This window comes from Sabethes cyaneus, chromosome 3 (genome assembly GCF_943734655.1).
Source record: "Sabethes cyaneus chromosome 3, idSabCyanKW18_F2, whole genome shotgun sequence".
Taxonomy (NCBI): domain Eukaryota; kingdom Metazoa; phylum Arthropoda; class Insecta; order Diptera; family Culicidae; genus Sabethes; species Sabethes cyaneus.
Genome location: NC_071355.1, coordinates 67,884,803 through 67,901,863, shown reverse-complemented (window position 1 = coordinate 67,901,863; position 17,061 = coordinate 67,884,803). Strand labels below are relative to the sequence as shown.

General features: G+C 38.2%; 2 protein-coding genes across 4 annotated transcripts; both read left to right on the top strand.

Annotated features, from left to right (window-relative positions):
- Nucleotides 1-288: 288 nt before the first annotated feature.
- On the top strand, nucleotides 289-17,039 carry LOC128741861 (probable ATP-dependent RNA helicase DHX34). 3 transcript variants are annotated; one of them, XM_053837964.1, is made up of 9 exons: nucleotides 289-436; nucleotides 12,134-12,305; nucleotides 12,366-14,728; nucleotides 14,791-14,985; nucleotides 15,042-15,614; nucleotides 15,675-16,086; nucleotides 16,195-16,477; nucleotides 16,544-16,665; nucleotides 16,728-17,039. In XM_053837964.1, exons 2-9 carry the CDS (start codon nucleotides 12,137-12,139, stop codon nucleotides 16,940-16,942), a joined length of 4,332 nt encoding a protein of 1,443 aa, XP_053693939.1. In that variant the 5' UTR covers nucleotides 289-436; nucleotides 12,134-12,136; the 3' UTR covers nucleotides 16,943-17,039. The 3 variants fall into 3 exon arrangements, with proteins under 3 accessions (XP_053693939.1, XP_053693938.1, XP_053693937.1); XM_053837963.1 differs by having other exon boundaries at nucleotides 12,360-14,728; XM_053837962.1 differs by having other exon boundaries at nucleotides 12,134-14,728.
- On the top strand, nucleotides 839-4,669 carry LOC128739670 (GPI mannosyltransferase 2). The gene is made up of 3 exons (XM_053835166.1): nucleotides 839-1,604; nucleotides 1,663-2,481; nucleotides 4,434-4,669. The coding sequence occupies exons 1-3, from the start codon at nucleotides 839-841 to the stop codon at nucleotides 4,667-4,669; spliced, it is 1,821 nt and encodes a 606-aa protein (XP_053691141.1).
- Nucleotides 17,040-17,061: the final 22 nt, after the last annotated feature.

Below are 17,061 nucleotides of genomic sequence, written 5' to 3'. Positions count from 1 at the left end.
ATTAGGGAACTGTCAAAAATGCTGTTCAAATATTACGAACACGTCCGCCATTATGGCTCGTAAAAAGCTGGATTCGGTATTTTGAAAGCTTCGATCTCTTCTGACCCTTCTGACCAAGCTTAATACTGTATTCATAGAATTCGGCCATTTGGCACACGCCTTTTTTCCTATACGTAATTCGACTTTCAACAGCTGAACCCAGACATTTTTTTCTGTCAAAGCATCAAAAAGATCAAAACAAGGAAGGTGTGGAGAAAAACATACCAATTACCAAACATGTCGATAATTCGAGTGCCAGTTTTCTCGCGTTGGCTACTGAAACTTTAATTTCTGTTAAATTGGTGGTAATTGTTTTTGAAATGTTGCGACATAGTAAATTATTCAATTTCGTGAATGTTAAAGAGTCGGACTAGTAAACAGATTTTATTTCCAAAAGGTTAGTACTCATGGTTGTTGATTCTACCAATCTGCCTAAAAATACTACTTTCGTCTATTTATTCGATTTATTCCTCCCAAGTAGACTTTTCTACAACTCATACCCGCCTATGTTTGATATCGTTATAGAATATACGTCTTTTTTTTTTGTAAAATTTCATTTTTCAACAAGAAAACGTAAAACATGCACTCATTGTTAGTAGTCTCATGAGTTTGTATTGTTGGATCCTCAAATGCTTCATAGTTTAGGCAAAATTCAATATTTAAACACTAAATTTATAGAAAATCGATTTTCTTCTGTTTTAGGATCCAACAGCAACCGCATGAGCTACTTCCGTCGAGTGTCGTTTGTAATCGTTAAAACTGGTTTCATTTTGTAAGAGTAACGTAGCAAGCAAGAAAAATGACCAAAGATATTGACCAGCGTATGTCCGTTAATACGAAAAATCAGCAGCATACCCCGAAATACCATCACATGCATCATCAAGTTCAGAATGATCCCAGTGGTTCGGCACAAACTGCGTCAGCACTATCGCCGGTAGTGCCATCAAACAAACGCGCTCTTTACATCTCAATTACCTTTCTTGCCATACTCAGCCGACTAATAGTAATTGTGCTGCAGGTCATATCGAACCATTTAATTCCCGATCATGATGCCAACGTTTTCGTTGCACCACGTGACCCAACAGAACATGCTGGACGTTTTGATGGATTCGTTAATGGTTTATTCGGAGGATTGCTTCGCTGGGATGCTCAGTATATTTTGCATATTGCTGAGCATGGATATAGTTATGAAAATACGCTTGCTTTCTTCCCACTGTTTCCGTTGATCGTAAAAACAATAACCATGGCTTTGGGAGGAAGTACGACAATACTTACATATCGCGAGCTGTCGTTGGTTCTAGCCGTACTGTCGAATATAGTATTCTTTGTGCTAGCCGCGAAAGCGCTCTACAAGCTTAGCAATATGGTTTTGGGGAACAAGAAGAAAAGTGAGCTTGCAGTGATTCTATTCTGTGTGAACCCAGCATCGGTGTTTTTCACGGCACCTTATACGGAAAGTCTCTTCGCGTGGCTATCGTTTACGGTGATGGTACAGTGCATCGATGATATCAATTCGGTGTTGATTACGGTTCCACTTAGTTTGAGCCTATTGTGCCGATCAAACGGTAAGCATTTCTGTTAACAATTGCTTGCATTTTGTGTGATTCAACTCTCAACTTTCAGGAATGTTAAATATTGGGTATCTGCTGTACTTTAATATGCGACGCATACTGGCTCAGAAATCTTTTCACAACATCATCTGCATAGTATCGAAGCTGTTTTCGATCCTCATGATCATCATCTTCCATTACGGAATTGCTCAAGTTTATAACTACTATTTATTTTGCTTCGAGCAAAAGTTTACCTTTCCGGCATACGTTACAGACTATGCCGTGGCACACAATCTGGTGCTAGCTGGGAACAAAACAAACGAATCGTCGCCTTGGTGCTCCAACTATTTGCCTTTATCTTACTCGTATGTACAAAACCACTATTGGAATGTAGGATTTATGAAGTACTATGAACTGAAGCAGTTACCAAACTTCCTTCTTGCCTTACCTGTCATTTATCTAATAATTAGCAATACGTATAAATATGTTCAGGAAAATTGGGATTACTGTGCTCGGCTCGGTTTATTCCAGGCAACAAACAGGAAACAGGATAAGCATATGAAAAACTATGATCGGCTTGCATTCGTTTTTATAATGCATGGAATCTTTCTAACACTGTTCAGTATGCTATTCGCGCATATTCAGGTTACGACTAGAATGGTGGCTTCGTCTAGTCCCTTGCTTTACTGGTTCGCGGCGGACTATTTCACCGGTGATAGAGCATTTATCAGGCGACAAGTCATCCGAAAGTTGTCCAAACAGGTCCAAGATGGTGCCGAACCATGCGCTCACCTCGAAAATTACGTTGAACTGAGTGAGGTGCTCGATTGGAAATCGATGAACTGGAAGCAGAAGGCGATTTTGCTTTACTTTGCTGGATATGCCGTTGTCGGTACTGTACTTTTTAGTAACTTTCTTCCATGGACATAATTCACAAATTAAATGAAAATCTAAAATAAAACAGGACTATTACACAAACATAGATAATTGTAGTTATACTGATGTTATAACGTAGCTCACGAAATACGAAAGTAATATATGACAAGAGGAGTTTCAAATTATAATACATCAGATTAAAAGGAAATTTTGAGCAAATAATGTAGGCATTCTTTCGAGTTCAACCGTTGTACCAATTATACAATATTACCTAATCATATGAGTGAAATAATAGTTTTAAACTATTAAAGTTAGTGATAGATTTAGAGAAAGCGTAGTAGTTCTTTCGAAACATAGGAAACAGCAATTTAATACGTCGATGAAGTATTTGTATCTGTACGTTATGCAAAACTAAAAGTAGGTAATCCACTCTTGTCATAGTTATCAAGTTCGTTTAGATGTGCGAATTGTAGTTTTAAAGTTAATATTTAAATTTAAACACAACATTAGTTGTCTAATTGCTACATTCACCAACAGTATCTGTTTTCAGACGCTCAAGCCAAACAAGAATTAGAAGAATAGGTAAAATAATAATCAAATTATTGCTCGTTGCCCATTACTGAATTAGAATATTGCAAAACGGACTGTTTACAGATACATACTCTATTTGCCTTAATCGAAAATAGTATCTATTTTGATCAAAATCTAATAAACTAGCGATTAAAAATGAACCTCTCGAGTCAGGGTACGTTTGGAATGCTCCGGTGAAGAAACTATCGAATTTCGAACTTTATAATACCTACGTATTGCCAAATTATCTTCAAGACGAACAAAGTTAGTGTTAATCGTTCTCTTAGTTATAGTCTTAGTTATCGAAGCAACAAAAATACTTTTTCTAGTCTTCATATTTCAAGCGAATTTAGTCATCATAGCTATCTAATAGTCTCTATGCGCCAATCAAAAGAACTTAAGCTTCAAGACCGTACTTAACAATAAATTCTATTTAAAATGAATAGTGGTTACTACCAACTTTCGTGCCAAAAATGAAAAAAAAAAGAAAAAAAAATTCAAAGGTTTCTTGACAAAATGTGTATTTTATCCTAAAAGATGATGCATAAACTTCTGTTATCACAATGAATGTTTCTTAGAACGCAGTAATGCACCGTCTCTTTGAGTTTTGAACTGCATATTTTTCGAAAATAGCCTTCCGACTCCTGTTTTGATGTAATAAAACGTTTTTGTCAGTGCCTTTTAACATTATAACTGTTTTGAAAAGTGTTCCTGATTAAAAATGTGGAAATTCCGATCTTATGTTTGGCGCTTAAACATTTTTGAATGGTGCATCGAGATTTTCTATACTTTAGATAAACAATTTTCGCATAAATTATAATAAACTTAAGCTGACGCACAGTTTGTTCTTTTTTGTGTGTAATATCACATATGGAAACTTTGTGTAATAAAGGTTTTTTTTTATTTCCTTCAATTTATTATTTACTTTTCACTTTTATATTATTATAGTATTTTTTTAAATAGAAAGTATTTACTATAAAATAAAAGGTGCTATAAAAAGTCCTGCCGCTGTAAATCATTAGTGTGGTATTGACTTGACAAATGCAATAAGGTAGTTGCACTTATTTTGCTTCTACGAAATCGGACCAATTATCAATCAATCGCTCAATCAATCAAACCTTTTCGCTACCTGTCCGGCCCACTATCGTAGCCTGTTGTGCTTCATTCGTCTGGCTGCATTATGGATCAGGGTTGACACGCACAGTTTAATTCGATTTGGCCCTTTTAATTGTATGCCTCAGCCAAATATTATTCTAAAATGTTATGTATGGGTCACGTATAGAGTTATTTGTAATTAACAATATTACTGAACTTAGTATCGCTTTATCTTTATAATTTACGATTCCATAAGGCAGTTATCCCGTTGATAGCACTGTAGCATTGAACTGCCTTCCATAGGTGCTGCAACCTTCGAAGGCGGTTATGGCAGCATACGCACAACCATAAGGAGAGGCCGCTATCGCTATGAGGCACTAGATAAAAAGATCTGGACGAAGGCGAAGCGCCTACCAGCAGCATTTTATAAACATGGCCGAGAAACACTGGCAACGGTTCTACATTGGGTTATATTCAAGATTCAAGAGGAGGAGAAGCTACCGGAGGAGTGGATGGGAGGAATTGTTTATCCCATCTAGAAAAAGGGTGATCGGCTCGACTTCTGTTAAGTACTCTACTAGATCCTGTTATGCCGGCTGTCACTGATAGTGTAATGTTTCGTAGGAAATTATCAGGCGGGCTTCAGAGTGGCTCACGCAACTACGGAGCAAATTTTTACCATCCGACAGATCTTGCGGAAATGTCGGGAGTTATACGTACTCACGCATCACGCAGCATACAATACTTTTGATCGAACACGGTTTTGCCTTTCTACTATATAAATATATAGTATAAAGGTATAGAAATCACTTGAAAAACCGGAAATGGAAAGAAGGTCCTGCGGGCCGAATGTCATATACCATTCGACTCAGTTTCGAAAACTGAGCATTTTCTGTGTGTGTGTATGTATGTGTGTGTGTGTGTGTGTGTGTGTGTGTATGTAACGCTTTCAATCTCACTCACTTTTCTCGGAGATGGCTGGACCGATTTTAATGTTCTTAGTGTCAAATGAAAGGTCTAGGTGTCCCATAGGTTGCTATTGAATTTCATACTGATCGGACTTTTAGTTCAAAAGTTATGTATAAAAATACGAAAAATATGGGACTTCATTATCTCACAGGTCCCTTAACCGATTTGAACAAAATTGATTGCATATGAAAGAGGAGTCTTGCAAACCCTTAACTTTCAAATTTCATGACGATTGGACTTGTAGTTTGAAAGTTACATAAAGAAATGTGAAAAAATAGTATTTAAAACATATTTTTGAAACATATAAACATTAATTCAATGAAAAACATCACACATTTTATTATTATTTGAAAATTACTGCTGAAATCTATCAAACGAAACCGAGTTATTTAAAATCGGACGGTTCATTCAAAAGTTATTCAAACTTTAACACTTAAGCACCGTATATTAAACCGTTAAAACGTGTGAAATCAAAACATATCAATCAAATGTTGATTGTATTCAATGTATGTATGTATGTATGTATATATGTATGTATGTAGGTATGTATGTATGTATGTATGTATGTATGTATGTATGTATGTATGTATATATGTATGTATGTATGTATGTATGTATGTATGTATGTATGTATGTATATATGTATGTATGTATGTATGTATGTATGTACGTGTGTGTGTGATGACAGTTTGCAATTTTTAAATTTGCATTGAAATTCAAGAAAAGTGAGAAACATGTCAATTGTCTGAAGTTTTTGAAGCCTCTTAGTGGAATACGAACTCTGTAATTAAAGAAAAGAAAAAACTTTTACCGACTACATTCCACTATTTAATATTCATTCGCGACAGATACGTACACGCTTTGAAATAAGACACTGATGAAGCTTGCACGTCGTAGGCGAACTACGTATCTGTTCCAAATAAATATTAAATAGTGGGATTCAATCGGAAAGTTTTTTCTTTCTTTGCAAAGAAAAGCAGGTAATTTAAGCATGTAGGTATAGTGGTGTATAGGATTAAAGTGTGTTGATTTTACCAAATAAATTTATACAAATTTCAAACAAATTTTGCGCATCAATAGATGCTCTTTTCAATCATTAGATATTAGAGCTTAGAAATGTTATATGAAAAATAGGAAGTAAACGGTGCACGGTAGTACTTTTGTAAGATTTGTTTTCGTTAGTGACATTTTAAAGGACAGATGTCTTATGTCATGTATCATGTTTTAATAAATAAATCCGAAATGACAAGCGCTGGAAATCATGTCGATCATACTTTTCATTCTCAAGCATGTTTATGGCGCAGCTTTTGCACTATTTTTCGACCTCATCTAGTTTTCCTAACTAGTTTCCCTCTAACATTGTAAAAACGATGCGATCAAGCTAATGACTATCTTTTTATGAAATCAAAACTTGAGCTTCTTTTGAATGTACAAAAGAAGCTCAAGTTTTGATTTTTATGCAAAAATAATTATCTGAAGGAGCACCAGCTAAGAAATTTCTCTTTTTCATATCTAATGCTCTATTCAGTTATTTTTTCTAATTCAGATACAGTCGATATTTGTATAACGCGGGTAATTGGGACCGCGTTATAAGAAGCGCGTTATACAAGTATACGTAGCATATGGAAATTGAGTTAATTGGGGCTATACCTGAGTTTTACGAAATTTTGAATCAACACGACCATGGTTCCTTTGGGAAAGATGTCAAGTATATATTTTTCCATCTTACAGTTGCTTGGCGAGACAGAAAAAATCCCCTCTTGGTCTTCCAGAGCTTCCGGAACATCCGGTAAATTTTCATTTCTGTGAAGTCTTCTCATAGCTTCTAAATTCTTTTTAAAGTCCCTTTCGCTTATTATGTGGCATAACATCAGTAAAGTAAACAATACGTGCTATTGAGAAGCCAACATGCGATTCTCCGACAATTACGGAACATCCGTGAAAGTGGTCAACGAACGAAAATTGTTCTTTGAGATTGGAATTATGTTCATTCAACCTCGAATTGAACTATGTGAAAAAGGAATATAAATTCAGCGGTTTATGACTTAACCTGGCCATTATGAAATGCATCAAAAGATCCGACATTAAATGATTAAATTTGATGATCAAGGGCATCGAACTGCTTATCACGTTGACGAAAGCAACAAAATTTTCGTAGCCTGTTCGCTCTTACAAGAAGCTCCATTCTGAATTGTCCAGGAAAAGGTGAAAACAAAAGCAATAACACTTCTCTATCACTTTTTCTCAGGCAAAACCTATAAAAATATTAGATACCGGCAACGCGGATTTCGGAATGGCCATGGCTAACTACGATGGTTAGATTTCTGTTAAAATTTTGCCAGAAGTGCACAATACTTGGTGAAGAGCTTATACTAAAGTTTATATATTTGCTATTAGATTTGTAAGTATAGTAATTGTTACCGAAAGTTCAGTTTACTATACCACATCTATCAAATTACACTAGCAAAATTGGTAATTTCAACAAACTCGCGAAATAACCTCGTTTATTTGTCATCGAACATTTGCAGTATTCCGAAATGTTTTATATCAAACCTTTTTCAAATTGCAGCGCGGACTTCAACATGAATTTTCACTTATTGTTCACTTTGACGGCAAATCCTAATTTTCCAGTGAACGTTTTGGTGGCCATGTCGAGTCGTGAGCGGCCTATTTAGTTGAGGATTGCTGATATTCCATTTCATTTTGAACTGTTACAAATTAAAAAAAACTTGCATTTCCAGTGACCAATTTCAGGTAAGCTTTGAATTTTCTCCCGGTAAACCATCCAATGGCCAAATTGAGTCACAAATAGTCCAAATATACTTCTAGTGTAGTCAAATTACACTCAAAATATTCACGATATATTCTGAATTTTTCGGAGGACCACCTTATGGCTTTCTAAGGTCGCTTATTTATTACTTTTTTTTTAATTCGTATCAATTACCCGACTTTAGTTACTTCAAAAATATTTTACCAATTTTAACCCACTTAACCAATACGAAAATTTCAACGGATACTCCGGAATCTCCAGCAGGCCAACCCGTAACTTTGTGGTTTCCGTATATCACTTAGAGAGTCAACTGTTATATGCCCTACAACTTCTTAAAAGACACCACGGTTATATCTGTTCAAAATCGCTCAAAATTCGAGTTTAGCCCCAATTAACTCAATATCCATATGCTACGTGTATTTGTTATACGCGGAAAACCGCGTTATAGAAATATCATGGCACCCGCGCTATAGAAATCCGCGTTCTACAAATCCGCGTTATACAAATCTCTACTGTATGTTGCAAAATTGAAGCCAAGCAAACTAATAGTAAAATTTTCAGATTAATCATTTTGTTGTAGATATCCTTTTTCTTCAAAAGCGAGGTATAATAATAATTTTTCTGCACTCTTGTTTTTCAAAGATGCTAACTTTTGAACGCATGGTATTAATATCAAAATATCAAAACATCTGCTATGAACACATATTTCATATTGTCAATTCAAAACAAAACAGTCTAAGTTAGTTAGATACTGATGAAGGTCACACGTCGAGACCGAAATACGTATTTATCAATAAAACACAGTAGTAGAAATAAAGGATATAAATAACTTTTTATTTTACTTCTTTTTTATCAATTCAAAACAAGTTTCGTATGTTGCTCTGAAACCCGAAAGTTAAGGCCGCCTGTAGACCCGTTAGAGGGTTAATTTCTAATTTTCTATATATATTCATTCAAGTCTGCAAAAATTATCTTTTGTGTTAACATTATTTTTCTATAAATCACGTAAATATTATAAAACTAAATAAGATGTTCATCAAATAACGCTTACAAGTATTTACGCACCGAACGAAAGAAAATATAATTATTCTACGCAATACGTTGTGAATTTTACTGGCAAATAAGGATTTCGAGGAATACGGAACGGATATTTAAGAAAATAGTCAAGTTAATTATAGATGTTTCTGAGAAATTAAATAATGATTATTGTGGCAGTAGAAAGGCTAGGTCACGCCGCTAGGTGGATTAATTCGGGTTTTCCTGATAAATTGACTCGTCTGATCAGAGCTATAGCTGAATTGAGTGATGAATTTCGAGTTCCTTCGAGACACGGCGAAGGTTGAATTAAGGTGACGGCTTATATCCTGCGTGCTGTCCAACATTGGTCTTGAGGGGGTGATTCGATGAGTGGGCATCGAAACGAGAGGCACGATTTTCACCAAAAGTAGCTAACTCCTGGGCTTCGCAGTTGACTTTGATATTATAGCCAGGAACATTGTGACGGCGGATGCAATCTACGCTAGACTGAAAGCGGAGTTTTGGAGAATTGCGCTAAAAATATATGCATTGAAGACTGACTGCATGAAAGGAAGGCCCCTGAAAGGAGACAAACGTGCATCGCGCACGGACAATAACTGTTGACGGCGATGTACTAGAAGTGGTACATGAGTCCGTGTGTTCCTGGATGCGGATCCCTGGTGACCGCGGACAACAGCACAAGTAAAGTGATCCAGCGGCTCATTCAAGTAGAAAATCGAGGTTACATTGCCTTTCGCAAAGTAAAACGTAGCAAGAATGACACGTTGCAGTGCAAGATCTTACAATAAACAAAACCATTATTAGAGCGGTAGCTTTTATGGATTTGAGAATACTCACGGGGGACATATGCGCCATTGTCGTATACTCCGCACGATATTTGCCGGAATACAAACTATGAATCAAGAACCTTCCAGGTGGTGTTGATCTGCGTAATGGAAAATTACAGCAATTGAGTCGATCTCCGATTTCGTGGATGGAACAAAACAGGCTACGAAACTTGGTTTGTTAAGCACTTGGTCCTGAATTCGATTCTTGTTAGAATTAACCCACTCAATTATAAGTAACTTTAAGGTATTTTTCCGGCCTCTACGCATCCTTCCGTACTGAACTGCTGGATTCTGCAAAAGGTCCAAATAAGTAAAAGGGGTTGCGTTTATCATGCATTTAGATCGATTGATAGATGCACAAGTGGCTGGGTGACAAGAAGGCGGAGGGGGCTATCAAGGGCGGTGATAGAGAGGGTGGGAGGAGGAGGTTTCAACGAGCGAGGACGTTTCTCTTCTGCTAAAGGAATTTTTGAAGAGCAATCAGAAGTATAATTGACTACGTAACACAAGGGTAAGCTGAGTGGGAAGTAACCCAAAGGGGGAGGGGGGGGGGGAGGGTGAGGAACGGGAGTATAAATGTAAACTACACCATAACTCCGGGATACCCGGACGATTCTTCATCAAAGTTGGCACACATGTTCCATGAGTTAAAAGAATCAGCATAGGAAGCGGGGGACGATGGTTTAAATGGGTAAAGGGGTGCGTTTCTCTTACATTTGAGATGATAGCAGTTAGGGGAAATGTGTATAATGTGCTCCCCCTAAAAATAACTGGATATATCTCCGTTATGCTTCCCCAAATTAACATTACAACTACGAGTATATGTTGGTATTTGAGCTGAAAACCAATTGCAATTGTTTATTTCATTATGTATTGTGGAATAAATATGCTAGGAATTATTTAATAAAAGCACCAAGATGTGTTTCTCGTTTGCGCGGGGTAAAATGCCCCACCTGCAGTATAATATGCCCAATGCGGTAATTTGAGTATTTCTACCAGTGACAGACCAACTCTATTTTGTAGAAAGTAAAACTATTTCCGTTGTTTTCAAAATACAGGCATACCTCGATATAAGACAGCCTCGTTATAAAACAACCTCGATATAAGACAATTCGATATAAGACAATTTTGTCTTATATCGAAACAAATCCCTTTGACATAGCTGATAATGATATCAGAGCTGATTTTCCAGTCTGAAATCGGTGCCTTGAAGATGTTCATTATTTCAAAATAACCCCAAAAATAGTAAAAAACTAATAGTTCAAACAATAATAAATAGTTCAAAAACCGTAAACACATAACACAGAGCAAAACTGGCGACCGCTAATGCAATTTTTTTTTTAAAACACCATGTTTCGATATAAGACAATTTCGATATAAGACAACTTTTAGAAATTATAAATTGTCTTATATCGAGGTATCCCTGTATAGTATTTTTATATAAAATAAACCTAGTTTCGGCCTTCTGGTGCACTTTTTCTTTTCTGCATATTGACGCTAAAAGACACGTCTTAGCTCTTCGAACGTTTCTTGTTAATTACCAATATTAGAAGGTAATTAGTAGGAAACGCCCAAAAAAGAATATGAACAAAAAACCCTCAATCAAGACTCCTTGTCCTTGTCGAAGTCCCCTGCGAGATTCGAATAGGTCCGACAATCCACTCGAGATTCTTATACAGCACTGGATTCCACCCATCGTAGCCACGATAATTCTGGTAAGCTTACCCGGAAGCCCGTTTTCATCCAAAATTTCGCATAGCTCATATGCGGCTTTGAAATCTCATATCATATTCGGTTTTGAAATCAATGAATAGACGATGTACTCGGAATTCGCGGCACTTCTGGAGGATCTGTGGCAGGGTGAAGATTTGGTCCGTTGTATAGACCGACCCTCCATTAAGCCGGCGTGATAACTTACCATAAATCTATTGGCTATTGGCGATGGCCGATGGAACATGGCTTGGGACAGCAGTTTGTAGGCGACATTCAGGATAGTGATCGCTCGGAAGTTCTCACAATCCAGCTTATCGCGTTTCTTATAGACAAGGCAAATAATTCCGTCTTTCCACTCCACCGGAAGTCGTTCCATATCTCGATAATCAGTTGATGCAGACAGCCGGCCAACTCTCAAGTTCCGCTCCAATACCATCCTTTCCCGCTGATTCAGCCGTTGGATGGCTTCTTTATTTTCCCTTATCGATGGGTGGCACATCTTCGTTGCTTTGTTACATCAATGAGGATATTATGTAGAAATTGTTTCACGCTAGATCGTTTTTCGATTGCGTATGCATTATGAGCAAAATTAGAAATACATTCATTTGTGTTCATTATTTTTCATGAAATAATTTACACCAACTATTAAAATGTTTATCACTGTTATCTTTAACTTTCAAACATAGATCATGAGTTATCCAAGGCACCGTAAATCGGATAAATATGATCGCGACTGGGACCGGAAAGAATCCACAAAGTCACAAGGTTATGAAAAGGATCGCGATGACAGGCGAAATGAAGAAGATTGGGACTGGGAGGAATCCACAACTTCACGAGGTCATGAAAAGGATAGCGATGGTAAGCAAAATGAACGAGATTGGGACCGGCAAGAACCCACAACTATAAGTTTAGGTAAAGGCTTTGCAGAAGATCGTAAAAGACGTGCAGAATGGTCGAGAAGTGTGGAGTTTGGTTTTCGGAAAAGGAAATTTCGAGATGGTTCCGAAAGTCCTGAAAAGTCACATTCACAGAAGAGCGACACAGAAGAAGGCGATAATAGACGAAATGGACGAGAGTGGGACTGTGAGGAACCCACAACTTCACGAGGTCATGCAAAAGATCACGACGATAGGCGAAATGAGCGAGATTGGGGCCAGCAAGAACCCACAACTATAAGTTTGGGTAAAGGCTTTGTAGAAGATCGTAAGAGACGCGCAGAATGGTCAAGCAGTCTGGAGTGTGGTTTTCGGAGAAGGAAATATCGAGATTGTCCCGAAAGTCCTGAAAAGTCAAATCCACAGAAGAAGGATCGCGATGACAATCGAAATGAACGAGACTGGGACTGGGAGAGACCCACAACTTCACGAGGTCATGAAAAAGATCGCGACGATAGGCGAAATGAACAAGATTGGGACTGGGATAAATCCAGAACTTCACGAGGTCATGAAAAAGATCGCGATGATGAGCGAAATAACCGAGATTGGAACCGGCAAGAACCCACAGCTAAGGGTAAAGGCTTTACAGAAAATCGTAAAACACGTGTAGAATCGTCAAGCAGTTTGGAGTTTGGTTTTCGGGAAAGTCCTGAAAAGTCAAATTCACAGAAGAGTGAAATAGAAGAAACTAATTTGATAAATTTTTCATTTCTCAATCATAAAAGTGAATTGAACCGAGTGCTTCTTGGTTACTGTAGTCGCGATCAACTTGTGAAAGATCACAACGATTTTTGGTTATTTTTGAATAAATATGAAGCTTTACTGAAAAGAAGTGGTCAATGCATTTTGCCACAACCGTTGGATGAATCTGAACTGAGAAACGACGAAATGATGCAATCGCAATACAACAAAGCATACACACTTCCTATGACATTTAGTATCCCATTCGAAGAGTTGTACAGCAGACTACCACAATCTGAAAAAGGCAGGATTATTAGTCCCTTCAAGTTAAAACAGTTTTTGCAGATTGTGCTGCATTATCTTGACTTTCGGCAAAAGGAACGGTTCGATAAGTTGCGAAAGCTGCGAAACGCTCAAGCCAATCTCCCAGTAGCGAAGTACCGAGACGAGATCGTCTCAGCCGTTCAGAATGAAAAGGTTGTAATCCTTGCCGGCGATACGGGATGTGGAAAATCCACTCAGGTGCCGCAGTATTTGCATCACGCTGGTTTCAAGAAAATTGCTTGCACACAACCAAGGCGTATCGCTTGCATATCTCTATCTAAGCGAGTAGCTCATGAGATGCTCTGTGAGTACGGTACAGAGGTCGGCTATCAGATTCGGTTTGAAAGAACGAAATCTACACACACTAATATTTTGTTTATAACTGAAGGACTTCTGCTTCGGCAGCTGGCGGCAGAGGAAACACTTTCCCAGTATTCCGTCATTATACTGGATGAAATACACGAGAGACATTTGCATGGGGACTTTCTTCTTGGCATAACCAAGTGTCTGATCCGTGCACGGCCAGATGTAAAGCTGGTTTTAATGTCCGCTACAATAAATATTAAATTGTTTGGAGACTACTTTGCTGACGAGAATGTGCATATTATAGAAGTTCCTGGTCGATTGTTTCCGATCAAATTACATTATATGCCACAAGTCCAAGATATCGCTGTTTCGGCAGGCACAAACAAAACTAAGCAGAAAACTAGCAATCGTATCAGTCCCGATCCATATCTGCAGATATTGCAGATGATCGATCAGAAGTATCCACCGTCGGAGAAAGGGGATGTTCTAATTTTTCTCAGTGGTTTGAATGAGATCACGACCATCGTGGATGCTGCCAAAGAATACGCCGAGAAGGCTAAGAATTGGATCATTCTACCACTGCACAGCACACTTTCGATTGCCGAACAAGATAAGGTGTTTGACTACGCTCCGGAAGGAATGCGAAAATGCATCATTTCTACTAACATTGCTGAAACGTCGGTAACCATAGATGGCATTCGATTCGTTGTGGATTCTGGTAAGGTCAAAGAAATGAGCTACGATCCGACTACCAAAATGCAACGCCTGAAGGAGTTTTGGATTTCGAAGGCTTCCGCCGAGCAGCGCAAGGGCAGAGCCGGACGTACGGGACCCGGAATTTGCTATCGGTTGTATTCGGAGAAACAGTTTTACGATTTTGATCCTTTTACTACTGCTGAAATTTTAAAAGTACCATTAGAATCGCTATTGCTGCAAATGATTTCGATGGGTCTGCCCGATGCGAGGTTGTTTCCGTTTGTGGAGCCGCCTTTAGCGGCAAGCATAGAAAATGCTATTACGAATTTAAAACAACATGTAAGTTGTTGAGTTTTTTTCGGTTGCATTTGTTGGAAATAATATCGCATACATAATTTTAGGAGGCGTTAACAGCGAATGAAAAGCTCACGCCTTTGGGAATAGCGTTGGCCAAAATTCCCGTGGATATTGGAATCGGGAAGATGCTACTGATGGGATGTGTTTTTCAGCAACTGCAACCGGTTCTCACTCTAGCTGCTGCTTTGAGCGTTCAAACACCATTCACTAATCGAGCTTTTCGTGACGCTGAGTGTGAGGTACTTATTGAAATATTTTTGTTTTTTTTGTACCTGTAATTATTTATTTGTAATAGCGTGCCCTACGAACCCTTGAGTCGGACCATGGCGATCCGATTACTCTGTTAAATGCATACAAAGAATGGTTAGAGCTTAAGCAATCTAGTAACCACTATCGGAGAGATGAGGAGAGACAAAATACAAAAAGTTGGTGCCGCAGACGGGGACTCGAGGAACAGCGGTTCTATGAAATTACCAAACTTCGCAATCAGTTTCAAGAGTTGCTTCAGGACTGCGGTCTAATGGAAAATTCTAGTGGTTCTGAAAATATGACCAGCGCCGAACGTGCCATCCGTCACGGTGAGATGAAGCAGCTGAGACAACTGCGAAAGGCGCATAGAATGGAAGCTCCCAGGAGACGACAACTGCTAAAATCGGATCCCTGGGGGTTGGGAGACGATGAAGAGGATGATGGCAAAATTGACATCAGAGATGTTGAGTTTCGCATGAAGCTCGATTCGTCTAAACTGCAAAACTTGGTCAGCGGTGCAACGGCTTGCAATTATAGGGATTTAATGACTCTCAAATTGATTCTAGTTAGTGGGTTGTATCCACAGGTTGCGATCGCCGATGACTACAACTATTGCAAGGTAAGATTATCATCTATACAATCTTTTAATTTGATATCTTAGTATACTTTTATTACGCAGGGACCCAGCGAACAATTCTTCCATACGCAAACCAAACCTTATGCGACGCTTCATCCAATGGGATTTTTTGCCAATAATGTACAAGTATTACAGCTCACTGAAAATGATATCATCGAAAAAACGGGATTATATAAATCTCGGCAACCCCTGAGCTCCAGTCACCAAATTCTCTGCTACCTGACCTTACTGGAAACCAATAAAACTTATCTGATGAACACCCTGCGCATGCCGGCAGCTCAAACACTGTTGCTTTTTGGTCACACCGTTGATACCAATTTGACCTTTTCGCGACTAATCTGTGATTCGTGGCTATGCTTAGATTTCCCTTCTCCTGAAACCGGCCAGGTGTTGCTGTATAAAGCATCGAAACTTAAACGCCTATGGAACCAATTGCTAGTGGAGAAGCTAAAAGGTGATCTTTTTTATCTATTCTTTGACAATTTTTGACTGGATCAGGGCATCGGATTTAAAGCTGGGGTCGTGAACAAACGTTTACTGATTATTTATGATTTTATTATAGTTCTAACGGTGACTGCAGATGAAGAACTAACCAAGTCTCAACGGGAGAAGTCAATTGAACAGATGAATTCCGAACTTTGGCATGATCTTGCACAATTCATGAATACTGAAGTGTGCTATACTATCAAAAGGTTGCTTCCAGCGGATGTCAAAACAATGTACAAAGGTCCCGCGGTAACTGAACCAGTGGATCTGGATCCTAACCCCTTTGCGGAGGACTTTGTTCCCATACAAAACGATGTCAAGGGAGGCATGCATATTACAGAGAATATTATATATGGATGGTAGAAAATTATATAGATAATAATTATTGTTCTATTATGGTAAAGAATGTGTTCTGTCTATTTCAGTGTAACAGAGACAGAATGGAGTATGCAAATGTATGACGATATAATATCCAACGACTGGGAGTGTACTGAATGTACCTGTACATACAATTTAACAGGGCTGCAAAAGTTGCAACACCAAATAGGTAAGTGATTCTACAAACTGAGATAATTCACAAATTTTTTCTTACTATTTTGCTGTTTTTAGTTTGTAAACCCAAACCTACCATAGAGACCAAATCCCAGCCACAAGAACCTGCCACGAGTGGCAAATTGAAACCGAACTCGAAAAAATACGATTGTCCAAAATGTGAGACTACACTCTATCTCACAGTGCTTGAAATCTTGAGACATAAGAAAACGTGCAGCAGAACGGTAGAGCCCGGAGTCGATTGTCCGAGTGCTAACATTGAGCCCGGATAATCGAGTCCGGCCTGTAAAAGAGGAAAACACGCGTAAATCGGGTTATTATATTTAATCTACCAACTTTAATTAGATTCAATAAATTTACATACGTATAGGATAGATCACTACAATATGAC